The following is a 27,712-nucleotide window of genomic DNA, read 5'->3' as shown; positions in this document are numbered from 1 at the left end:
CATTATAATAACAGCTTTTATGAAATGAAACACTTTTGTCGAAATGTTGTTAAGCCATAATATCGGCTAACAATAAAAGCTACTGTGACAAAATCTGCTGCCTTGGACTAACCTCTTCTTACAGTGCAAAGGAGTAATGTTATGGTGATTGCTCTCCATCCATGCCTTAAGGTCGCGCTCATAAAAGAGATGATAAAGCCATTGACGGTATATTGTTAAAGCAGACCATCCCACCGGGTTGATAGGACACGCCCTTAAGTTTAGGAGCGATGCTGCGAGTACAGTCTGTGGGCTGCTCTGCCTCAGCCTCAGTCTCCCCCGTAGGACGGTGACAAACTGCAGCTTGTTTTGCGCATCCTCCACAGTAGCGCGCTTCCTGCTGTACGCTGCTTTCCGCTCGGGACTGGGGAAAGTGGAGCTGCTCTTAGTTCTCTGCCCGGACTGGGGGAAAGTGGAGAGACACCTGCGGAGGAGAGCACACACGCCCCGGGATGGACGCGCTCAAATCCGCCGGACGAGCCATCATCAAGAGCCCCGGAGTTCCGCGCCACACATGGGGAACTTCCAAACACGAGAGTGAGTCACACCTTTCCAAATGTTTGCTCTTTCAGGAATTGAATGCTGCCTTTGCTGGTTTAGCCACTGTTCGCCTGTGCATTAAATGTTTAGAAAATGTTCTTGCTTTAAAGGTTGCCAACCATCTGACAACATCACCCTACCTATATCCTAAAAGTGTGTGTTTATGCAGCGAATTGCATAACTGCGATGTAAAGAACTAGATATTCCTGGCACCACAGGCACTACAGCAGACCTACTTAACTTTTTATCTAAGCATCCTCGCGCTGGACAAGGCACTGCGTGGACTTTCTGTTACCATGGCAACCATCAGCATCACTTGCAACCCAAAACCACAGAAGAGGAAATGGCCAGGTTTAATTATTATCTAGATGCTTTTGAGGATCTTTTTTTTTGGTTAAAAGGTAGTCAGTGCATTTACAGGGCTGTTTAACATCACTCAAATCCAAATCAGCGATGTGAAACCACCCTTTTCCTCGAAGCTGCTATAGCTGGGGGCCTGTGGGTGCGGGGTCAGTGCCCAGGCCTCTTGTCTCCATCAGTGTGCTCTGGTGCTATAGGGCTCTGCTGTCTTATTGATGTGTGAAGTGCTTTCTGAACGCTCCCCTACAGCTACACAGCCAATTACTACAACTCACTGACATAAACAGGAGCCTGCGAGTTCTGCCTCGACCTGGATCTCTGCACATTCAATGACCATGTGCCATTTGTTTATGTTTTTTTTTTTTTTTTTTTTACAGTGACACTGATTGAATTAACAGTTTGAAGTTAAATGCAAGCTTTTCCTCTTCGGATTAACATTCTAATGAGAGTTTGTGATTGTGGGTTGTAATTATTTCAAGCACTCACTGTTGAGTTTGACTTCAGTGGCTTACAATGCTTCAGCTGGGGAGAAACCGCTGCAATCTTCTTTCTCAACATTGAAGATAAGAAAAGCTGACACATCCCAACAGCACACTCTCCTGAAAGTTATTCCCTGTGTCACATTTGAAACCTCTGCGCTGTGCTTTTCCTGCCTTGTTGTTGATTTCAAGTAAGGGTAAGGGTGTTGTCGAATACCTCTCTGTGCAGAGGTGGTTTTATATGGGATGAACAGGGAAGAATAAGGTAAGCAAGACCCTTATTGTGCCTGGACAGTGTCTTTGAGGTGCAAAGCTAAGGCTCAGCTAAGGTCAAGTGGTTGGTGGTGGCCGGAGGGGCTGATGGCGCAGATGAGCTGCCACACTTTTGTCAGTCTACTCCAGGGCAGCTGAGGCTACAATAGTAGCTTTCCACCACTATTTTGGAGTGAATGAATAATGCAATGTAAAGCGTCTTTGAGTGTCCAGAAAAGTGCTATTTAAAACAAATGCATATTGTATTATTAACACAGCAGGGAGTCACACGGGGTCAAGCCAGTTTGAGTCTGCATGGAATTATAAAGCGATTTTGAGAATCTGGAAAAGAATATAATGCCCGACAAATTAACAAACAGGGAATCTGTGAGTGTGCAGCATTTTCTGTTTTGGCTAACAAATTATCTATGGTGTTTAGTATTGTACTTAGTGATAACAGTCTTATCAAAATTTTATTGATGCTCCAGACATTTGTTTAGAAATGAAAGAGATTCGATGTCAAAAGCTCATGGAACTGTGTTAAAAACTACTAAAGAGGGGAACTCTGAGTGATTTTATTTATAGACCCACAATACCCGCCATTGTCATCTGTGGAAGTCAGAGGTACTGAATGGTACTGAAGAGCACACAGCAGGCGCCCAGAGACCTAGCCTTCCCCTTAGATCCTGTCATCGCTCCGCAGACCCCACACTTGCCCTTGGTGCCAAGGACACAGTCCACAGTGTAAAGTCCGCATCTCTTTAAAAGCACGCTTTGGAACAGGCCCAGGAGCAACGCCTGTGACATGAACTGAATAGAAAATACCAGTGTTGCTGTTGCGCTGGTTCTTACGGCAATTTCAGATCACTTCAGAAAGCATTATGTCTGCTCTTGTAGCCTTTATACCCTCAGTCACTCAGGGAAGATCAGACCCACAATCAAGGCAAACAGATGACTTTTAGAGCACCTCGTATGAAACTTGCACATTCAAATACACATGCAGTTCCTTCTTTAGACTTCACCAGCTTTTTCCCTCTCACTTTTTCTGCTCTGGCTCAATTGATTCATTGATGATGAACACAACAATAATCAACACCTAATTGTCTTGAGTTTACTATAGAGCTGTATTGATGCATGGTATTGTGCACAAAATGCATTAAGCCTCTTCATGTGAAAGCAGCTGTCGTTGACTGCAGCCTTCTACAGACACCTGTTTAGGGGTAAATGTTTTCCAGTTCACACATTATTCATTTGTGCCCTGTTTCTCGCCACTCCTAATTTCCATGTGGTCCGTACCTTATTGTTTTTATGCAGCTTTTTAATTATAATTAGATTTTTTTTTTCCTCTCCATATTCTCACTCTATCATTACTAGTCACATTTTTATGCTCTGAGTGGGCAATGGGATAGAAGTTTCCTGCCCTGGAACACATTGATAGGATGTGCTTGGAAATCAGGATGGATATAACCAGTACCAGGCTGCACCACTGACAATCCTGTCCAAAGAAAACATTATTGGTTTTGTGGATGATACAAATTATATTTAAATTGTAATTTGGCCATTCTGACACCATTGTCTTGCTTATGTTGATACACAAGTCACTTTCTTTAATGCTGTCCTTGGACCAACAACAACAAAAACTTGATCTTTAATGATATAATATTTTTTCGGCACTTGCTTTCTATATTTTTATTCCCGATACCAGCAGTACCTAAACTCTTTTTTCAATACTGTATATATCGTTTAACGGTACCCAGCCCTAGTTATTATATATATATAGTATACTCCATGTTTCTGATGACACTATACAGCACTGCTAGGCTGCTTGCTTCACTTAATCACCCCTGTGTTTGACACTAACTAACTGCTGTTTAAGTGAAAATGTCAAAACATAGACTCGTGTGTCTCGCTGGAAGCGTGTTGTGAAATTAGTGGACTGCATTGACTCTTCCTGTCCTCGCTGGGAGCTCCGTCAGTGTTGTCAGCCCCAGGGCTTGCATAGGAGCTGACAGGGGCTTGACAGAGAGACATTCAGGAGTATGGGGGGTATGGTTTAGTCCGGGACCCTCCAGGAGCAATTATCTTGGGATGGCTCGTTAAGACTCAGCAGCCCGTGAGTTAGATAGATGCTGCCTGCACACGAAGCAAGGCATTGTGGGAATAGAGCGGTTAATGAAGGAGTGGATGTCAGCCATGGTGGTGGAGCTTTAGCTTTGTTAAAGGGGGGATTCCTGAGCTTTGCATGATAAAGATGAGGAGATGATACTCAGTGGTGATGTGGGATTGTCTTGTGATGGGGAATTAAGCATCTTTTGATATAGGCTTAATACTGGATTACTCTGCTTTTTAACCTTCAGCTAATGTATTCATTAACCAATTGAATTACCATACTAGTGGTATTTAGCTCACAAGGGCAAATTTAAATGTCACTTTGGATAGACTGACAGCAGCACTGAGGGCTGGAGTTGCAGGTAAGGTGAGATTAGCATATAAAAGACGTAGATTTTAATTATGTGGAGGTGCATTTCCCATTTTACCTTCATCTAGAGTTCGCTCTGGCCTGGATCTAAGAAGGTGCTAAGGGGAGCATTGCAACCTCGTACTTTATGATGACGATATCTCTTTGCACCCCTCTGAAACACTGGCGCACCCTATGTCATTGTTTTCTAGAGCCGACACTGAGTTCCTACCATTTATCACGTTCTATCTGTGTTCTGAGTAGTTCTTCTGAGATCCATCCATCCATCTTCTTCCACTTTTCCGTTGCCGGGTCAACAGCTGCCCAAATCACATTGCACCAGCCCCTTATGGCTCCTCCTGCAGGTGGTGGGTCCACAGAAGGACGGCCTCACGATTAAGTGGGCCTGTTGGTCTCTCATAAGGGGCTTCTGACCCGCTCTTTGTCTGACCCGTCACCTAGGACCTGTTTGCCATGGGAGGCCCTACCAGGGGCACGAAGCCCCCAACAACAGAGCCCCCAGGATCATTCGGATGCTCAAACCCCTCCACCACGTTAAGGTAGCGGTTCCAGGAGGGGTCTTCTGAGACATTTAGGTTTAAAGTTTAGACTACAATTAGCACTTTCTTGTCCCAGTATGGAGATGTTAAGTCTTTTCGTAAGGAGTAGATTGATCACTGTTTGTCGTACATGATTTAGTTTGGTGGGGCAAACAGAAGCACACACTGCGATGGGGACAACATGCAAACTGTTGACCCAGGACCTTTTTCACGTGAGGCGAGAATGTCTAAGCCGCCCAGTCATTTTGTATTTATCGGTGTAACTTGTTGGCTCCTCCTAAAGCCAAAGTACACTAAAATGCTGTGACAAAAAGGCAGATTTTTCTTGTAGTCTCCTTCCCAAAACAAAAGATACCCATCTCCCCAGACCCCATCCCATAACCTTGACTAAATGCGCAAGCTTAGCTTATCCGCAGTCTCTTACAGCGTGATTTCACAGGACAGATTTCACATCTTTACTCTGCATAATTCACGCTCACATCCTCAGAGCCAGAGTCTGAGCGAGGAGAGATGCAGCGATAAAGTGCTGCTAATGAGTTTTCATGGTGAAGAGGAACCTGTCCATGTCCAATAGATTTAGTATTTCAGAGATCAGCAGATGTCTCATATATATCACAGGCAGGTCTGATGGATGGTTCAGAGGCTGATTTGCCTCCATTAGTTGAAGACAAGTGACTAGTCAAATAAGATATGAAGGCAAATCGGTAGATTTATTTATTGATGAATAAATAAATGGAGTGAGTAACATCAAGTGATGCTAGTAAAAATAAAGCAGTCTCAACTCAAGTGCTAATTGTTTGGAATACTTAAGGACAGCACAACACATTGACTTACAGGGGTGTTGAAAAAATCGATACTCAGATACTAATCGACGCGCAACCCAGTCTCTAAATCAGATACCTCACTGAATATCGCTGCTTGCCATAACTGGAAATGCTGGTAAAAAATTAGACCTAAACAATTTAAACAAAATTATCTTATTATATTATCTTATTGATCTTAATCTGAAGGAAAGTGATTTGGGGTGAAAGTGTCATTATGGTTTATACACGTAGATGAATAAAATAATGCTATGGGGATGATGAAAGGAGAATAACTTCATCCAATGTGTCCAGTGTTGATTAAAAAGGGGAATTTGTGTCAGTGGCTCATTCTTCGACTGAACCAGGATTACAGTATTTCTCACACCATGTTGCCCATAGCTTGCTCATATCTGTTTCTAAAGACGGCACCATTTCACTTGTCTGTGCCTGTAACTATTGAAGGGAGTGTATTTTCCTCTCTGTTGGGTCCCACCAGAATTGATTTTAAACCCTCAGCCTGGTGTTATTAAAGTCAGCCCACGTCATATTGTCTATCGATTTTGTCCATGGTCCTACTGGGAGCTGTGATATATGGACACTATATTACACACTTCATGGCTTATATATTTTTGACAAACCATCTATTTTTATGGCATCATTCAGTTTATGAATTGTTATTGCGGCAATTCACTTTAACCTATTTGAAACTTTCTTCTGTGTATAATGCTGCACTTTCCAGACGGATGCTGTTTTATGCGGTATCTCCATAGGGGTTTTGACACCTACAAGCACCACCTCGGTTCAGAGAAGTGAATTATGCAACACCAGGAAATGGAGAGGTCCTGTCTCTAAAGCGTTCATTGCACTGCAGGCAAAGTTATTCGGTTGCTGCAGGTTTAGTGAGAGCGTACATACAGTATGTCCCCATGTACCCATGTTCACTGATTACATCCACATTCAGTCGATGTGAGATTATCCCCCCCCCCCCTGAGCACATGTATGGCTAGATTTTTCACCTCCTTTAAGGGCATCAAGACTTGCCTTCACCCTATCCCTGACATTTAACTTACGGCATCTGGAGGGACCGAGGGAGCAACACCGGGCTGATCCAGTTTGAGCATTTGAGTTTGCAAACATATTCAGAAGAAATCCTGTATGCATGGAATCTTCTTGTGTAAAGCCTCAATTATTCTAGTTAATACTTCTGCAAACATCTTCTGAAATGCACATGATTCAAGTATTGGTTTAGAATTTTCTCAAATATGAATGCTCCTGGAAAAGTTTGAAATGCGCACTAGGGCAATGCGATATGGCCAAATATCTATATCACGATATAATGGGGAAGTTACTTAAAAACTTTATGCTGCTCTGATGGAGCTGAGTGTAACATAAATTATATCATGTCCACAACGATATTAACAATGACAACGACATCAAAAAATGATATCGCGATAACAATCTGCCGTACGATATGGCCCACCCCTAATGCACACTGTGGGTAAATGGTGTCTTGATTTTAAAACATACATTTTAAATCTAGAGTCCCCAAAGTTCCCAACATTGTGCTACTTTGATATTATGATTTTTACTTTGGTAACGTTGAACTATTATAGTATGAGAGAAAAAGTGAAGATAGAAAAAAATATACAGTGAAATACAAACATTTCAACCAACATTTTTTTTTCCCTCCATCAGACCTATATGCCTTTGTTTGCCCTGCCTAAGCTCTGGTATTGATTTAACCTGATGCAGGACAGACACAGTGCAGAGAGGTCGAAGGTATCCAGTGATCAGACAAGCATCCATCTCTCAGCTGGACTGCTCTAAAGTGCTTCATCGCATTAAGGGGGATCCTCTGGGATGCCCTCATCAGTTAGAGATGTCCAAACAACATCAGCGATTTTTGAAGGTGCCCTTAAAATAGATGCTGCTCAAAGTGCTGTCTTCCTTTTGTTTTGTTTTTCAAGAAAGCGTTTTGACCCACCTGTTAGTACAAAGTGTTTTATAACGCAGTTGATGAGGATGGCAGACTCCGGGGGGGGGGGGGGGAATGATGTGTCTGTCCAAAACAGCTTATGCAGATCATGCACATGCTTTAACACTTTAATTATACATGTTAAAGGCTTCAATTTACCGCTTAATTGTAACTGTACATATTTTGCTAATAGAACGAATGGTGACTGTCTAAGTCATTTCTCAGCTCATGTACTGTAGGTTTAAGACCCACCCGTTTATCCACAGCCCATTTGCCTCACAGATAATGGTCCTGCAGCCTGTGATCCACTTTTGAGTCCCTACCCGCCCCTTGAGAAGCACTAATCTAAGTAAGAGCAGAGATACTGTATTTTAATTAAGGGCTTAGATGGAAAGGGAAATAAAGCAGAAAAATTAAAAAGGGCAAGCTGATAAATTACAGATTACTGGAGATCCTACTGAATACAAACTACAGCTACAGCGGCAGAGTAGTTTGCAATCTCGAAGCTCCCCACTGGAACAATACAATATACCATAAGCTTTAAGAAGAGATGTTGTTTCCACTCTTGTTGTCATGTGTGCAGAGAATGTGAATCAGCCCATCTCTCAGTTCCTCACCTCTGACTTTATCAAGCCTTGGCCTTTGAATTGATGAGCGAGGTGTTAGGAAGTTAGAAAGACATGTTTTGTGTTTTGTTTCCCCATTGTTGGGGATGACTTTATACTGAAGAAAGAGTAACAGACATAAAAGTAAATCGCTGAGTGCCTGCCGTGAACTCAGCCAGGGGCCTGTCCCCATAGACTCCATCCTTGTCCTTTCATAACTCCGTATGAATCATAGGATGTCGCGCTTACACAAGCAACATCTGTCTCCTGTGAATATATTGCACCACTAACTGTCTCCTCCGACTGTTGCTCTTTTTGTCCCAGACTGAAAAGCTTCTGAGCGACAGAAATTTCAGAAATGTCATGCAAATCAGAAACATTATGGAATCAGTTGATGTGTTTACCAAACGCTTGTGCATAATGTAGTGCTGGAGTTTACTGCGCACAAAATGCCTTTAGTTCTTTCTCTCCACTTGATTGTCAAAGTATCCAATCTGGTGGGTGGTATTATATCAATAAAACATAGCTGCAAGTGGATAGTTACCCATGAATATAAAGTTTAAGTGGATTCCAATTTAAAACCACATTGCGGAGCCTTACAGGATTTATGTTGCTGCGTCACAAGAGAAGCTGTATGTATAATGAGTTCATGCCTCATGTCTGTAGTCAAAGCAGCACTTTTCTGTGAATTAGCTGGTGATGTCCCGCTCCAGGCAAAGGGACAGGTCAGGTCTGATGAGAGGCCAGTGAAGATGGATGTTAATTTTCATCAGTAAAAAACCCACAGGAAAATACATGCTTGTGCTTTATCCTACCTTTTGGGTGAAGTGTTACGTAGTGGGGCTTTAAATAATTCTCCTTCACACTTTAGGTGCTTTGTAGTTCCCTTTGAAGCCGGGCCAGGGCGTTCAGTAATAGACTTTGCAGGTACCGCCTCCTGCTGCCGGATGAGAGTGGTGACGGAGACGCGGTCGCTACGGCAACGCGGGTTGTTTGATCCATCGGCTTGTCAGGATAGTTTTTCTATGTTGTTAATTGCACTGTTTGAAATTCCATTGGAAATAAGTGGTATTTTATGCAAAGTTACTGAGTGATCACAGTTGGTCTTGTGTTTAAAGGAAAGTCTGGTCCCGGAAAAGGAGTGATGGATGGTTTGTAGTGAAGCACAAGATCTTGGAAGGATGGGCTAGATTAACTTCCCTTAAGGCAGAGTCTGAAAGCCAACTAACCATACCGCCCCCCACACCCACGCCGCCGCAGCAGCAGCCCACCAGCTCCCCTCAAAGTGCGGCCTATTTTCCTCAGTCAAGGTGGCGTCCTAGATTTCAAAGTTCTACTGAATGAGTGGAGCATAAGGCCACAATCTTCAGGATAAATGTGGAGGAGGAACAGATGAATGTTTCTTGGCTCGCACAGACTTTATATGCAAAAACTTAGTTAACTTCCAAAACTTAGCAAACACATAAACCACGCTCCTTATCAGCCACAACAAATCGTCTTTACTTTGGCATGTTAACTGTTTTTTTTGCCAAAGCTTTTACATTGCTGTTATTAGACTAGCTATATATAAATAGACATAATTGCGTACTGTATTATGTCAATTGTTTGCATTATCAAGATTCTCCTGCAAAAGAAACCGAGAGAAGAAAACCCTTTTAGCCTGTGTAAATGAATTAAAGGCACATGGAGCAGAGGGAGACAGCTGGTGATGACTGCATGGCGCTGAAGGGACCGCAGAGTGCAAACGCTGCCTTTTCTCCCGTCAGCTGCTGTGGATCACTACACATGCCAGCTCTTTATAAACATTGTCCGCTTTGTTACTCTGCTATATTTTCTCTTCGCATCTGTTGTGTGCTATGCGTCGCTTTCCGTGAGGTGTTTAAAAGCATCCGGAATGAGAGAATAATAAAAATCAGGGCACTTTTCAGCTGGGGTGGAGGTGTGAAGCGTTGCCAGGCATCTCTTTATTAACGCGCGTCATCAGGGTAGCAGCAGCGGGGCATCCTCTCCCTAATCCTGTCAGCACTTTCAAATTAAATCACCTGCTGCACACAACCTCCCCACAGTAGATGCACACGGAGCACAGATTGGCTATACTGTATAAACACGGATCTTGCTGGTGCAGCGACAACCCCCTAGCCCCACAGCAGTGTGAGGTGAGGTGAGTGAGGCAGGAGTTTCTGAGAGAATCCTGCCCTGCTCACCTGTGTTTGCAGGTGGACACATTAAGCGTGGGCTCTCGGGCAGGTTGTCCAGAAGGAGGGGAGCAACACAAGCAAGGGCCAATGATTGGGTGCAGGAGTTGATCAAAACTGGTCAAGAGTAGCTTCACCTCGCAAGAAACTCTCTGTGGCTTTATGTAATGCCTTCAAAAAAACATGATCCAGTCTTCCTGCTGCCACTACGATTGCCGTTACTTACTACAATTACTGCTGGCTACTAGACCAGTGACTGTGGATGCTACCATAGCTAAGGCTGCTATTAGGCCTGTACTGCTTGTGCTATGTTTACAACTTACAGTTTTTATAATACTTCAAATGCATGCTCTGGTAAAAGTAACTTTATGTTTTGTTCCCAGTATGTTCAAATGTATGTACAAGTGTCTCTATTGCACCATATCTCAGCCTTTTACATGCAAAATAGAAACGCACGACTCCTTGTGTAACTGTCCCCTCTATCTTTGGACTCAAGCTGGACTCATTAAACATTTAACCGCTTCTTTTTTTTAGGGAGAAGTCCATTGGAAACCCCGCGGCAAAAACATGGGTCTTCTTAATAATTCATCTCACAACATGGACCATGCACATTTTGTCCACTTAGCGCAGGACTATGCTATCAATTGAAATCTCAAGCCTCAATTGCCATCATAGGGGTTTTAGATTGTAAATAAATACATTCAAATTAAACTGCACGAATAGAAATTGATTAATATGAGGGGAAAATATGTCATATATCGCCTAGCCCAGACTAAACATAATGATTTCTATTCTCATCCAAGCCTCATCTCTGGCCTCTGTCATCATTCACGTGCGCGACAGCGAAATAAATGAAGTTTATAATTGATTCTCAGAAGAACAATTACTACCATTTCTTAGCCCAAATACAACGCAAGGGTTCCTCATTGCCCGCGGCATCTCAGCACCCATCCACCACGTCACATTTAATAACATCAAACGCCTTCTCTGGGTTTGAAGCGGACGCCCGTTGTGTGATTGAAGATGGTTTAATAATTCAGGCTCATTGGAAGCTGTGTAAACGCTGCTGCTCCCTGCTGTAAGGCGCCGCTCCACAGCTGCACGGGACCTGCCAATGACAGACGTGCCAGTCCAGTAAGGGGCATGGCGCCAGTGGAGAAACGTGGGCAGCTTCACGGGGTTAGCCTACTCGAGCTTCACTGCAGTTCGATTAGATTAGAGACATTTTTATTTAACACATCCTTCTTGTTGTGTAAAGCACTTTGAGATAGGAATTGTGCTCTACAATAAAACACCCTTACCTTGCCTTCTTTAATTAGTTTTTATTCCAGAACTAGACCTGCTTCAACCCTAGTTTATTATCGAACTGGTATCCTGTTTAGTAGTGCTTGGAGAAACCATTTCTGTGGTTCTTCTTGCAAAAAGTTAGACACAGTCAGCTTGAGGCTTTTACTCTGTGTATTTGCTTCCCTGTAAATGCCATGTGAATGTTATCTGTCAATCTAAGCCCCTCCAATCCAGCCAATATCAGCGAGCACTTGGACAGTTGCACAGGTGTTAAAGAGATTTTAGACGTCGAGCACAGTAGTCTTCTTGAAAGCTAAGTGCTATAATGAAAATCTCAATAGTATACTTTTCATCCACTCTAATTTTCCACTGCAGGGGGAAAAAACAAAACAAAAACAGTCTTGTGATAGTGCTGTGCTTGTAGCAATGCACTGTGTAATAGGGCTGAAAAATAAACTGCAATCAGATCAAATCAAGGCCAGTATTACAACAGAAGCTGCCTCACAGGGCTGGTCAATAATGGTCGCAATTGTATTAGTTTAGCCGTTCCTATTTCAGTCTTTCAAATGTTCCTTGTCCTGCTCACTGTGAACTGAATCTTGCTTTTGAAACAAGACTGCAAATCTAATCCGAATTACAACGCAATCCTTGTCAGCAAACAGTTCGATATTCCTCCACTTGTATTAATGTGTTGCATTCAGGCCCTGAAACGCAGCTCTACTAAATATCAGTTGCTCGCAGTTTTGCACTTGACCCTGATCTGTAAATAATAGTTGTGAATCACATTAGTTATACAGTATATCTAACAGTTGCTGCCAACCTTTGAGTAAATGTAGCATATTCTGTTCTCTGCTAAATACTGCATGTTCTGTGTACGGTTTTGTGCTTTATACAGTATATAAGAAGACACATTGTATAACAGTGTTTTGTATCGCCAAGTGCTTCTATTCATAGCTTTGTCTACTTGTGATGCTTTTTGCCAACTTTTCATTGCACAGGGCTTTGTAAACAACACAATGCTGTAAATAGTTCATGTTTCTTTATGTTACAGTATGTATGTATGTGTGTGTGTGTGATTGTTTTCATAGATTCCAGTGTGATAGAAGAGAGTGATGTTTTATCCTAAAAGCATGTGCAAAAAGGGCTGCATAAGCTCAGAACACAGCTGACCTCGCTCTGCTGCTGTACATGGGCTGGACACAACTATCTCTGAACAACACATCCCACCTTCTGTAGATATAATTGTGTCGGTTCTGCTCACAAGCCTGATAATGTATGTGAACTTTTAACATTGTGCGTATTGGCTTGTAAACACTGTTCCCTTGCCGTCTATATTAGGACTTTGGATGATGTTCTTGTAATGTTCTTTTTTCATTTGTCAACAGAGCTGCCAGAGAACTGGACGGACACTAAGGAGACTCTGCTGGAGGGCATGGTGTTCAACGTCAAATACCTGGGGATGACTCTGGTGGGACAGCCCAAAGGAGAGGACATGGCCTCAGCAGCCATACGCCGGATCGTGGCCACAGTGAGTCAATAATCTGCAGCTTAACGGAGCATTTTTACACTTTTATCCTTGTTGCATTATTCATATCATGTGAGACAGAATTTTCAGGCGTAGTATATTTCACTTTGGACTGATTTGAAAGCTTGCATGCAAATGTTGAAGGCACAGAGTGGCAAGTTGAAGATCAATTACACAGATTCTTTTTATAGAAAGTCTCCGGTGGATTTGAGTGAAATCGCACCCTCAATCCGCGCCACCGCTCTATCTCTGGTGACTTTAACGGAGGGAAAAAGGCAACTTTGACAAATGTTATCAAGTCAGCACCAAGTATATTAATTGTTACGCTCAACCTCTGTAAATCTACCAACCATAAGAGCAAAATTTTTGGCCCCTGTAAAAGCATACACTTTGTTCTGCTTGCAACCTTGAAGACAATTACTGTGACTTCCCCTTATGCTTTATGGGCTCGATAAGACAAGACCCAAGGACCAAATGTTAGACTCCGTTTGGTGAATCTGAACTTGACAGATTCTTTCCCCCCCCCCCCCCCCCTTCTTTGCCTTGTGGCTTGACACAAATACAGCAGTGAAAATGTGGTTATCACTATCACATAAATTAGCTGCCACAGTCTGTCTCCATGTACTGTATAATACAATGTCACTTGTTTTAAGCGTGGCACATTTTTTTGCGGTTCTTCTCCAGGGCATTGAGGCAGCGTGTCGTCCTTGAAAAGTCCTAGTTTTGCAAAAGTGGAGCCCTTTCATCGCGGCTCTGCCTCATTGTCAGCAGTCCTGTTAAGAAATGTTGAGTGTATTGCACAGATCAACCAAAATAGAATTCACTTTGCCTTGACGATTATTGAGATTTTGTAGTGTCTACCCAAGGACATGCATTCTTGACTTGTTTTTTTAATTTTTTATAGCAAGATCTTTGAATACACATTAGCTGGGAGTCCAGGGCCCCTAACCCCTCTGCCATCCTGCACTATCTTAAACTAACTTTGGCAAAGACTGCTCTCAAGCTATAAAAACTGCTGTGCCATTGCCTGCAGAGAGTATATCAAAAGAGCCCAAATGCTGTTAAAGAGTTGAAATCCTTCCCTCATTATCAGCTAAATGTATAATGAAGAGGTCAACAGGCGCTCCCACAGACCGCTAGCTCAGCGCTATTATGCTATTAATGTGTTAGCGCAGATGGAGCAGAGCAGCAGGGGGACACGCCGCCTGCCAGATCCGACCTCAAGCCTCTCATTCTGCCCGCTTTTCTCCCGCTGTCACTTTTCATAATCCAGACGCATTTCTGGGACAACTCGCTCACGGGTTGGTCCATTTTTCCTTTTTTTTGCTCAATGGCCACAGTAGCAACATTCTTGGGATTCAGTCACAAGTAATCGTCTTAGATGTGCGTTGTGACATGATTTCTTGGACAATATACCAAAGGCTATAAAGATTCATGTGCGTGTATTTATTTGATCTCCACAGGCCCGGGCCAGCGCCAAGAAGTTCAGAAAAGTCACGCTCACAGTTTCACCCAAAGGCATCGTCATCACAGACACAGAGACCGCTGACCTCATAGAAAATGTCTCTATTTACAGGTAAAGAGCTTAGATTTTGTGATGATAGAATGACCATATTTGTGCATGATGTGCTGTAGAATATCTTATTATGCAACCTGAAATACAGTAGATTAAACGGCTTAATATATGATGCAACAAAGCACCAGTGTTAGCTACATTAACATGGAAATTAACTAGAGTCTTGTACTTAAAGAAGACATATTTTGCAAATCAGCTTTTTGAGGTTTTCACCATGTCATAACATTGTTTCCTCATCAAATACATTAGAGCTGGAGTAGTATATTGTTTCATTCATGCATTTTGACACATTTTTGGTCGTTCCAATTTCTATTCCTGGTTGTTACGTAGTACAGGGAACAGAAAACATTTTATCCATCACCGGACCCATTCTGCGATCAACATGTGTCCATTCTGGAATGGATTTGGTAGCATGCCGTTGAAAGTGAAAGCTTGTTTTCAGTGTTTTATAACGTGTCATTCTCACTACTGTCTGCAGAGGGTGCTCTAGGCCCCTGGCCAGCCCACCCTTATAGTGTTTTCTTTACATGGACATTATTTCAAATTCTATTGCTTAAAGGGGCTAGATGCAAGTTAGCCATTTTATACTCACTACTGCCACCTCAGGTCATACGTGTAACATATACATAACTGCACCTTCTATATTAAACTCGTGCATGACGGCACTTCGGACCCGAATTAAGACCTTTTTGAGTGACAGTGCAGGGTTTTAGAGGCAGTTGTGGTGAACAGGTCTGAGCTCATTCTACACATTAGGACATTGCTGAAACATGTAGGGGGATTTTAACATTTTTAAACTCTGTATAGTCCCTTTAAATAAATGGTTTTAGGCCTCAGTTATCAGTTATATTATATGATGTGTCCACTTCAGTACTGAGAAATGATTCATAGGTAGACGTACTGAGGAGCTTGTTGTAGTTATGTGTGGGATTCACTTGGTAAATCACTCATGGATGGATCAATGTAAAATTTGATGAAATATTATCGTCAATGCCAGTGAACTCTTCTATGGCTTTGTAGTACAGGTCGAGTAACCTACATCTCATACAGTATATAATTGTAAAGATATGGCCTATATCAATTCACTTCCTGCTAACTCTATTACCCTCGTCTTCATCAAGCATATCAGATTGCATTGTTCTTTGTTTAAGCTTGGGATTAATAGCAGCTATTTTTTTCCCTGTCCTGTCGTTTCTGTTGGATCAATGCAATAACAGAAGGGCAGTGAGGGATGCTGGGAAGATCGCCTGCCTCTCTGCTTGATAACCTTTCCCAGCAGTATCCCAATTGATTCAGTCCAACCAAAGGCACCGTGGCATGTTGTGTCGGGTTGTTTTCTCTTCTCTCTAGATAGCAGCCTCCTGTAATACAGAGCTGGCTTTGTGTAGTGGAGGCTTACAGTGTAAATATCATACGTCTGGCCTCTGATCCCTCTATAACCACTGATAGACTCGGGCCGCATGGAGGAGGTCTGCTCACTGTGACTTATCACTGGCAGCACACTGCAGGGTTGGGGAATCAATTATGCCTTTGAACTCTTTTTCACAATGGTTTGGATGTCTAAATATAATTACATTTGTCAGGCTTTGAAAAATGTTATATGATATTAATTCAAATAGAAAACTTTTATAGTAGGCAAATGACATCTGGATTAAAATCTGTTTTAGGTACTTTCTTCACTGAACAAATGATACAATGACATGTAACATAATGGGCAAAGCGTTCTATATACATTATCAGTTGTTAAAACCGGAAATATTTCTGGGATTGTTCACAGATTAATTTGTAATAATCCAATGTTTTTTTTTGTTTTTTTTATGTGAAATCGTATAAAAAGTACTTAGACTCTGCACAACATGGGGGAAAATGCAATATTCATTAACTATTTTTAATCTTGTGATAATGTATGTGTCAAAACAAGTAAAAATAATAAATAATGAGGACCAACACATGGTTAAAATAACTACATTTGAGCCTTGTTTTTGTCATGTCTAAAACATTTATATAGTCAATGCTTTGATCTTTTGTTTATTCTTGATAAGTCATACCTTGTTCATAAGTTATTCTGAAAAACCTAAGACCTACCTTTGTGGATTAATTTCCATAAACCGCTTTTCTCTTATCTATATTTTCTCATTATTCAGCCCTCTTAAAGTTGTTTATAACATTCACCTAAAACAGCATTCCTACCGGGGTTTGATTTACCCTCCACATGAGCCCTACCCCCTTCAGAGACCATGCTTGTCTTATTTTTGTGTGCTCATAATCCATTTATTGCCCAAGCTAAACCAAGTGAAGGGTGAAGGAAAGTCTGGATAAACTCATCCGACGAGATACATATTTTTCCCCATATGGCACGTGCACATGTGGAGTGTGTGTATGCAGATCTCTGTGTGTGTGTGTGTGTGTGTGTGTGTGTGTGTGTGTGTGTGTGTGTGTGTGTGTGTTTGTTGATCTAATTGTGTATTCATACTTACCAGGGGACAGGCGGTTTCCCTCGGGCAGGGCTTAGCGAGGGAGGAAGAACAAGAAAAGGAGACTTAGTTTGTGCGTCGGAAATGGGACCCTCGCATTCATGACCCACTAGCCCAGCGCAGGCACGCGCTCATAGACAAAAGGAGGCGCAGTATCACCCGGGATCAGTGGCATTTAAGTCCTTCCTCATTAGCTCCGGCGGACTTCCTCGCAGCTCGCAGTTGTTGACATCGCGTTTAATTTGCCGCCTCACTTTTTCATACGGCCCCCTTTTCCTTCTGAATGTGCTATAGATGGATGATGTGAGATAGCAGAGTGGTTCTTCTTATGGAGCCCCCCCCCCCCCTGTAAAAGTTAATGAATCTTAGTGGGTCTTCTCAGGTTAAGTATAAAACAAATGAATAACAAGTAATAAAAAGCAACACACATACACACAAAAGAGCTAATAGTGTGTTGTAGGGGAGGCAATAAAATCTCACTACATGCTCACAGGGAATACATTTTTATTAATACATAAAACATGCAAAACCAAGGTCACGGAAAAATAGAAATGAACACGACAGCGGCTCCTGTTCCAAGCAGGTCTTTTTTTCAGTGGGGCCAAGTCTTTAATTTGTAATCAGCGCTAGACTTCCTCTCTGTAACACGTAAATAATCGCAGTTAATTATTCCAAAAGCATGCAGCCTGATCCTAATGTCTCTCAATGAGCAGAGGGAGACAGGCGGCTGCTCCATCTGGTTTGGTGTCATTCATATTCTGTCAGGAGCTCTCCTAGGGGCTGAGCTGCATCTAAATCGCAGAAATCAAAAACCGGCCCAAAAGGTTTGGATTGACACCCCGCCTGCCAAACAACCCTGACATGTTTGGGATCGCGAATCTCAACCATAACAGCTTTTCATCAGCCGAGTTATATCGTCCTCCCCATTCCCTACATCGCTTTTGACTTGTGGTGACGACAGGTGAGGTCATACAAATCGCAAAAGCATTTTCTTCATTAGGCGAAGAAAAACAGAAAGAGGCTTTGAAGTGAATTTATATTAAAATATTTTTCCAACACCGGCGCCGGATCAAAGAGTGGAGCCCCTTTGGAGATGTGATGCCCGCTGACAGCTCGGCTTCTGTTGTTTGGGCCGTTCCTCGCTCCCTGTCAGTTATTTGTATCGAATTTGTGCATCAGCGGTGGGGGAAAAAAAGAAAAAAAAAAGAAAAGTATGACATTTTTATTCTGAGATGCAGTGCTTGTGAGTGAGATTGATTTTTATTGTCTGTGTTTTGTGGGGAATGAATGCATAGATTGCCTTTGTTCCGGCTCTGCTAAATCCATGACCTTTATATTCTTGCGCGTGCATCTTCCTTTGTCTTTTTGCCTGCATCTTTTGCTATAGTTTGAAAGCGATTTTCTTTTGAGAAAAGGATGAAAAATCGACACAACAACACAGTGTCCAATCTGATCCTGTTTTCTTGGTAAAATATTGAGGAAACCCATTGTTCTGATGGTAATTGTTTTTTTTTCTATCCATTTCTTGGTTTACTGCATTTGGTAATGTAAATAATGTTATGATCAAATGTATCTGCACATAAGAATAAATCAGGAATATTTACATATATCTATGAGAGTGATGGCGTGACTGAGTTCCATTATTTGTTAAAATATGCATTACCAGTGAGAGAGACGTTCATTATTTTTCCCATAGATCAGCCAGCGTCTTCTTCTTGTATTTTCCACATATAAATAGGTCAGGCCTTTAACTTCCCCTCTGCTTCTTTCGCACCAATTAAGGCCCAAATATAAGTTCAAACTGGGAGGAGGCTCACGCGAGAGCGAGGGGCGTCCTGGGCTTTGCAATGTGGGTCAATCATCAGTGGAACAAGGCAACACAAACAATCTACATTTCAACACAGAATACATTACAGCCTTTGACTGAGACGAGTTCGCACACGACAGTCTGTGAGGCTGTGACCCAGAGAGCTGAAGCTGATCTGTGCCACATACAGGAAATGCATGTAAAATTCAGTATGATCTGTGCATGGGGGGGGGGGGGGGGGGAATGAAAATAGTTTTGTCCTTCAGTGAAAGCAGACATTGTTTGCTGCACATCTAATCATATAGCATTTTTATCGACAGTGAATTATTAGGCTTAGTTAGTTAATTTGGTTTATTGTCCTCACGGGGTAATTCATCTTTACAGTAGTACAAGCAGGACACACACGAATATACATTACAAACAGACAGCATGACATTATGACAGCAGTTGATGACAATAATACAGATGTCACTGTGGGAGCGTTACTTACTACTTGTTAAGTGTGTTGTTGGCTGTGGGGCATGTGCTCTGTTGTATCTGAGTGACCTGTATCTTCGACTGGAGGGTAAAAGAGTGAAACAGTGGTGCAGTGGATGGGTGTTGTCCTGTGTTATTGCAGGTGCAGTGTGTGTTATGGCCTTAGTGTATTTTGATGAACATGGTCCGGTAGGCTAGTAGTTTACATTACAGTCACAGTATTAGGCCTGTTACTCTGGTTTACCCTACCTCCAAAAGCAATTAAAACTTCTTCTTCTTCTTCTTCTTCTTCTTCTTCTTCTTCTTCTTCTTCTTCTTCTTCTTCGCCTCCTCCTTCTTCTTCTTTTTCTTCTCCGCCTCCTCCTTCTTCTTCTTTTTCTTCTCCGCCTCCTCCTTCTTCTTCTTCTTCTTCTCTGCCTCCTCCTTCTTCTTCTTCTTCTCCTCTTCCTCCTCCTGCTTCTTCTTCTTCTCCTCCTCTTCCTGCTTCTTCTCCTCCTTCTTCTTCTTGTTCTTCTTCTTCGCCTCCTCCTTCTTGTTCTTCTTCTTCGCCTCCTCCTTCTTCTTCTTCTCCACCTCCTCCTTCTTCTTCTTCTCCGCCTCCTCCTTCTTCTTCTTCTCCTCCTTCTTCTTCTGCTTCTTCTCCGCCTCCTCCTTCTTCTTCTTCTTCTCCGCCTCCTCCTTCGTCTTCTTCTTCTCCGCCTCCTCCTTCTTCTTCTTCTCCGCCTCCTCCTTCTTCTTCTTCTCCGCCTCCTCCTTCTTCTTCTTCTTCTCCACCTCCTGCTTCTTCTTCTTCTTCTTCTCCTATTCCTCCTCCTGCTTCTTCTTCTTCTCCTCCTCTTCCTCCTCCTGCTTCTTCTTCTTCTCCTCCTCTTCCTCCTCCTGCTTCTTCTCCTCCTTCTTCTTCTTCTTGTTCTTCTTCTTCGCCTCCTCCTTCTTCTTCTTCTTCGCCTCCTCCTTCTTCTTCTTCTTCTCCGCCTCCTCCTTCTTCTTCTCCGCCTCCTCCTCCTTCTTCTTCTTCTCCTCCTTCTTCTTCTGCTTCTTCTCCGCCTCCTCCTTCTTCTTCTTCTTCTTCTTCTCCGCCTCCTCCTTCTTCTTCTTCTTCTCCGCCTCCTCCTTCTTCTTCTTCTTCACTACCTCCTGCTTCTTCTTCTTCTTCTTCTCCTCTTCCTCCTCCTGCTTCTTCTTCTTCTCCTCCTCTTCCTCCTCCTGCTTCTTCTCCTCCTTCTTCTTCCTCTTCTTCTTCTCCTTCTTCTCCTCCTCCTGCTTCTTCTCCGTCTTCTTCTTCTCCTTCTTCTTCTCCGCCTCCTCCTCCTGCTTCTACTGCTTCTCCTCCTCCTTCCTCTTCTTCTTCTTCTTCTTCTTCTTCTCCTTCTTCGTTATACTAAATCAACTTGTATTCCAATAAATGACAGATGAACAATACTTTTTTTTTGTGATATATGAACAATTTTACCAACATCAATTGTTTTATTAAGTTTCATGTTAATTGTAACTTGTGTGTTGTAAAGGATTTGTTAATACGTACTTTTATATTCCGGAGATTTCCATTTTTTCCAGTTAGTTTCAGTGGCATCAAGTGGTGTGGATGTTTTCCTGCCTCAGAATATCACACTTCAAATTTTATATTGTGACAGGCCTAGACAGTATTTCTCCCTGAAAGTTCATAACTGTTAGGATTTGGGGATTGTGGAAGCGTGTGTCATGTGCATTGAGCTGTGTGTGCCCATGGTCTAGCTTGGTGGGATAAATGAGAATATAGCGCTGTCTCCTGTAAGCATAGATCTGCAGACTGTAGCATTCCTGGAGAAGCACAAATTGAGATTCACGTGACTAATTGATATAGTGCTACAGTCAGTTTCATTTTGGCATAAAAAGGTTTCCATGTCACCGCAACAAAAAGTCTGCAGTGTCGGAGAAAAGTGTGACACATTTCTCGAAACAGCATTGTTATGTAGTATTTTAAGGTGACACACATTGAAAGCCCTGTTGGGAATTGCTGCTGGTTGAACAAAATGCATGCATCATCATCATGAAAAGAAAGACGATCACATTGGGGAAATAAAGCTTGTGTTGCAAGAAAAACCTATCCAATCTAACCTCTACAGCAAAGTGATAGTATTGGGTTCTGGGGTATGGATTTCTAACCAGTGGGTGTAAAATATAAGCTCAGAATATACAGGGTGGGTCAAAAGTTGGCTCATACAGTTGCTATAAGATGTTGTGAATGTGGACCCTCGTTCCTATTTTAATCATCTGTAAAGAAAGTAAAATAACAAATTACACTTACTCCGTCAGACAGCCACATTGCAGTCGCAAGCCCTTTTCCTAAACCTCAAATATTCATCATCATGGCACCGAATGAGTTGATGGAGCTAAACTTTCTTCACCCGACTTTAATTAAACCTTGCAGCCTTTTTGCATATTGCTGCTCATCATTAGTCTAACTCTTAACTCCAGAAGTTTCAGTTGTGGGACTTGATCAGCATAATACAGCAGAATAATCATGAACCAAAACTCATCCATAACCGGCCCCCGCTGATTGCCTCTCTTTCCAAATGAAAAAAGGAAACCCAGAACTTCTTGGTGGTATATATAGTGTATTCATGTATTGTTTGTATTTCTGGTGCCTGTTCTTTTATTCCCCCCAGGTCTGTAACAACTACCAATAGAATGTGTGTTCTCTTTCCAGAATCTCCTACTGCACAGCTGATAAAACTCAGGACAAGGTGTTCGCCTATGTGTCCCAAAGTCAGTTCAATGAGACGCTGGAGTGCCATGCCTTTCTCTGTCAAAAGAGGAAAATTGTAAGTACATTTCATATATATACTGTAATGAATGCTGTGACTTCATGGTGCAGTCAGTGCTTCAGCCGTCGCAGAAGTTTATTTGGTGTAGGGCTCCATCTAGTGGTAGAAACTGTTATTGATGAACATAGCCATTTTTACTGGCCATCTGAAGCAGCATTTTAACTTACTCCACAACTAACGCTGTGCATATTTGATTATTTCCTTAATATTTCTATACAGGCGCAGGCAGTGACCTTAACAGTGGCTCAGGCCTTCAAAGTAGCTTTAGATCTTTGGGAGATCGCTCAGGAAGGTAAGTTCAAGTTCTGCTTGGATGTAACGTTTAGCCTAGAATAGTCAAATTAATGACTATGGCTCCGTGAGCTCCATGAGGGGGGCTGGCTCCCTTTTCAATAATGCTTCAAAATGCTAAGTCAGCCTTTATTTGAACACTCCTGGACTTTCTGGAGGGTCATCTGCTGATTTTGCACAGAAATTATGGCCCTGTAGTGTTCAACTAATGATTTATGAAGTTCAGTTCTATTGGCCATAAGTGTGTTTGTTTTAGTGTTAGTCGGCATTTCCACAATATGTGCATGCCCTTTTTGTAGACCCATTAGCAACTTTTAATAACACACCTGTGAGGGAGAGCTTTATTTGGGATGTGGGGGATTTGTGTGGTGTCTAAGTTATAATATGTTTGTCAAGAGTGTATGAAAGAAAAACAAAATGGAACAACACCATTTTTAACCAGATACATCAGGCATAAACTTATTCAACCCTTCCCAGTAGTGGTAAAATGTTAAGTAACATCAGCATGTATCAATAAATTTACATTAATTTTGAATATTTACTCTTTTTGTATCTAATCCAAGTTGCTACTTGTACAAACTTCGCCTACAATGTTCTGATCTCCTGACAGACAAAAACAAGAAAGCTGGGATCTGCCCCTGTTCGTGCTCCAGCAGTAACAGTCAGACAGAGGCGACTGAGGCGCCGTGCGCTGCTGAAGGTGAGTGTTTCTGTCTTTGTCAAAGAGAAAAAAAGGGCTGCCGGTTTAACAGTGTAAGGGCTCTGATTTATGATTTCATAATTAAGGTTGTAAATTTCCCTTATGTCAATCTCCTCTTTTAGAGGACAATAACTGAATACCAATCCGCTCATTAGTCCTGGAGGAGGAGAATTGCAGTACTTTCCAGCAGCGCTGACATTTATAGGTCAAAATGTTTCGTCCTCATAAGGTTACTCTGGCAAAGTGAGATTTAATCATGTGTTTCTACCTAATGGCTGGATTCTCTCAATTAAAAAGTGCCCAGCGCTCAGCAGAAGCCGGAGGAGACAGACAGAATGAAAGTTTGATGGACTAACTTTTCGAGACAAAGAAACCCAAAGGGTCTTTCATTTATGCATTGTGTAAAACCAGTCCCTCTCCTTAAGTTTTGCTCTTCTTTACTGTTTAAAATATATGTTAATTAAGTAAATTCTCTTCTTCTGGTCTGTTGTAGATGCAGACACACAACATAAGCCTGTCCAAATGGAAGAGAAAGTGCGTAGACCCTTTTTAGCAGCTTTACTCAGCTCTCCATTACCTCGCAGCAATCCCACACGCAGGCGCCCCATCAAACATGACTCATGGGTAAGTTACCTAAGCACCAAGAAGCATCATCATTGTATTTAATGAGAATTGTCATGCTGTTTGTTTAGTTTGTGGTGTTTAAATCCCACTTGCTGTACAAAAACACAACACTAGATGGCAGTATTTAACCGAGAGAAAAGTGAATCTAATGTACTTTTAGGATCTGTGTAACACATCTTCAAAACACGTCCTGACAGTTAATTCCTGTTGCCTATTTTAATCCAACATTAAGTCATTATTTTTGTGCTAGAGTGTGCTAGAGTTTTATATGTATGTTGATTGATATTGTTCATTGACAGGACGTGGACGACAGTCTGGAGGATGCTTTCTCAAGGTAACCTTATTTGTACGGCTGCTGTATACAGTACACAAGGGGGTATTGTGCTGCATTGGAGGAAAGGAATGGATTGGAAGAGATTGCAATCATTTTCACTTGTCTGTTTTCACCAGAGATGAGAATACAGTATTGCAGTAGTCAGAAGGACACCTGTTATGGAACATTATTGGGCATTTGTATGAATTGGAATCATTGAATGCATTCATGTGTTTTAGTTCTTTGTTTGATACGCAGACATGTCCCACCAATTAAAGTCAAAACTGAGAATTATAACTGTATACACATTAAGAGCCTGATTTAGTTAGCCAGATGCTGCACATGCCAATTTATAGTATGTTGCACTTGATTTATCATTAGAAATTGTTAATTTTATTAGTGGGTCTATGCTTCGTAAATCAGGCCCTCAGAGTGACACCAAAGGAAAAGAAAAGCTTGAATCCTCGATGCATATAAAGCATTATCTTGGACACTGAGTCTAAGACTGAATGTACAAGGTGAAATCAAGACCCTTCTCCTCCTTTATCTTCTTCACTAATATTGCCATACCACTAGCAGTACTTGCCATAAGTGATTATTGGGCTCATTTCCAAAAAGCTCAACTTACTTAATTCAGTGTAAATGTAAGTCAGAGATAACATATGTGGACGAGGCTACATGGGCAACCCCTATTCCTCAGAAAGTTGCAGCATGTCCAATATTATAGAGGGCACTTGAATAGTCCTTGAATAGAGGCATTTTTTTTACCTGTGTGACCACTTGGCTGAACCCCTTCTCCTGAGTCATGTGATCTCTTCTGTCACACGCAGCAACATGGAGGTGGAGGAGATGGACGCTGGTGAGTAATAACAGTGTTTTATGTGACAGCAGATATTCTTTTTTAGACATAACTCGAAAAACCACGCATTTGTCATCCGCAACCGCGCATTCCGTGAACCTGCTCATAAAACATTCATTCATCTGCGGCGGGGGGAGAACAGCTTATTTATGTCATCTCAAGCTCTTTCAAAGTTTGGTGTGGTGAGTCTGAATAGAGCTGTTTTTACACGGAAAAGACAGATAAAGGCCCTATACTGGTCAACCAAAACAATCAGGTGTAGGGCCTTTAATCTGGTTATACATTTTTCATGCTTATAGACCTATCCATAAATTTACTGCTAATTAAATTGATGCACATTTATGCTATTGAGGATTTTCTGTAGGCGTGTAAAACATAGAAATATGTTAATTTTGTGTAACTTAACATCACATTGGTCTAGAGTTTAATAATTGACTGACATACTAATTTGGCTGCCTATACTCACTCGGTATTTGTCTTGACTTCAGACCTGCACACTGATATCCTTATAAATTATTTTCAAGAAAGAAGAGCTAGCTATAATAGAATTCACAATTATGACTAATGGAAGGTAAATTTGCAACCTCTTATTTCTTATTCTTATATACATTTTGTTGCCTTACTCCACTTGTATAGTGACAATCAGTTCATTATCTTGTAAAATATTTATTGTATTTGCTTTTTATGTGATGATTTTTACATGTAGACCTCACTTATCCATACCTCCATCTTTTTTCTCTCTGTCAGACTGCCCGAGTCCCAATCCAGCCCTGACGATGCAGCTCTGAGGACAGCGATAAACCCACAGCCGCTACAAAACGAAAGCTGCAGTCGGGCCGTTGTGAATCACCCAGGATCTCTTTGGTATTCTCATCCTGCTGCAGAGAGGCCACTGAGAATTACCCTCCTTTTTTTACAAAACTGCTTTTTCTGTGAGGGAGTGCCAGCTCACACGAACACACACACACGAACACACACACACACACACACACACACTTTTCTTAATGTAAACAGACATTCCCAGCGGTCTACTGTTTGATTCACAAACTGCAAGATGAAGGAACTCGCGTCGAAATGTGCCCGATATCACACCGCCATTGAACTTTTGATTTTTATTCATGTGAATCTCCGTTTGGATCCAAGTCTTTGAAATCATCATCAAGGACATCTTTTGTAATTAAACAAGATTTAATATTTCTGCTTTTCATCAAGCTCATGTCAGACGGTTTGTCTGCTGAAGCTGCCAGCTCTATTGGAAACGGTCCAGTGTTAAAGCTTGAAGTGGAGAAATATAAATTACTTAGTCTAGCCTCTGTCGACATCGGACCAATGACGTTTGATTCATTCATTTATCATTAAGTTACAGAGCCTTTGGTTCATTGCACATACATGGACATAATGAAGTACAATTATCTTTAGGAAAACCATACTTTCTCTGGAGAATTTTAGAAATGACACCAAATTAAGCTGCCAAATCAACACATGTTTCACTTACCAGCATAGTCCTGTTAAGACTATTGAAATATCTGGTGTCAAGCAGCATGATTTATCCCCTGCTCATGAGTTTGCTTATTTTTACTCAAACAGAGGTGCCCACTGTTGTCTATATCAGTGGTTCTCAATTAGTATAGTGTTGGGACCCACAATCACCATCACAAGCCGCAAATCGATCTTGGACTTGTAAAATGTAATGTAAAATATTACAAATAAGCCAAAAAACCTGAAATTATCATTAAAAGAAGCAACCCGATAACTGACTCAGGTAGTGATTCTATTCCTTTTCTGTACATAGATATTTAAAGAAAATGTTTTCTGGAAAAGGCTCACTGAAAACGGTTCCACGACCCACTTTTGGGAACCTACCGACCCACCAGTTGAGAACCACTGGTCTATACTGTATAATCTTCTGAAGTTTTGTTTACGTTTAATCCTTTTCTTTATATAGAAATGAGATACATCATCCACCAATAGGATTTTTCATTCAGTACAATCAAAATACGGCCCAATAATATCACAGTATAATTTAATCTACCCAAACCTCAAAGTTGCGGTACTTTCTGTATATAAGGACACGTCTGGGTGTTGGACTCTTACAGCACTGTTCATGTAAAATGTATTTCCACAAATTGTATTTTTACTATGTTCGATTGTATTATTGTAACATATTGTACTATAATACCAGGCGGTGCATTTTTGTTGCTTGCATCTTATTTACGCTTTTATGTAGAACTGCAACAACGGTTTTAATGTATAGACAAATTCAGCTTCTTTAACCTCACCGTTTCCCCCAACTCTGCTGATTTGGTTGCGCATGGCAAATCCTATATTTATTTGTATCCGTTGTCATGAGGATATTGTGGTCCTTGCCCTTTGTACTGACACCATTGTTGGCGATAATGGTGACAGAGAGGGGAGAGGCGAAATCGGGGAGATGCTGTTGTTGTCATGACACCCACTGCGGAGTAATTGGACGAGGCTCATCATGTTATTGCCATAGAGCTTTCATTATTTCACTTAATAACGGGAAGCGAGATATATTGTGGGGTGTGCATTTCAAGCCATATAGGATCAGTTTGTGAGAATATCCGCGAGCGCATACAGATGGATGAAGTCAAGGTCATCAGAGGTCACGGGGAAAATTCACTCATTGCTGCACCACAACAGTTTTCCATTTCTAAATCGCATTTCTCCAGTGAATGAGACCTG

At 41.7% G+C, this 27,712-nt stretch overlaps 1 protein-coding gene across 1 annotated transcript; it reads left to right on the top strand.

Moving 5' to 3' along the window:
* The first annotated feature begins 207 nt into the window (after positions 1-207).
* Positions 208-25,920, top strand: LOC306974604 (low density lipoprotein receptor adapter protein 1). Its single transcript, XM_079571916.1, has 10 exons — positions 208-576; positions 12,939-13,081; positions 14,542-14,654; positions 22,102-22,216; positions 22,439-22,511; positions 23,121-23,210; positions 23,704-23,834; positions 24,134-24,168; positions 24,978-25,006; positions 25,754-25,920. Exons 1-10 carry the CDS (start codon positions 492-494, stop codon positions 25,792-25,794), a joined length of 855 nt encoding a protein of 284 aa, XP_079428042.1. The 5' UTR covers positions 208-491; the 3' UTR covers positions 25,795-25,920.
* The last annotated feature ends 1,792 nt before the right edge of the window (positions 25,921-27,712 follow it).

This window comes from Gobius niger (genome assembly GCF_951799975.1).
Source record: "Gobius niger genome assembly, chromosome: 15".
NCBI classification, from domain to species: Eukaryota; Metazoa; Chordata; class Actinopteri; order Gobiiformes; family Gobiidae; genus Gobius; species Gobius niger.
Note: the sequence above shows the minus strand (reverse complement) of the source record. Positions and strands in the feature narration are given on the sequence as shown.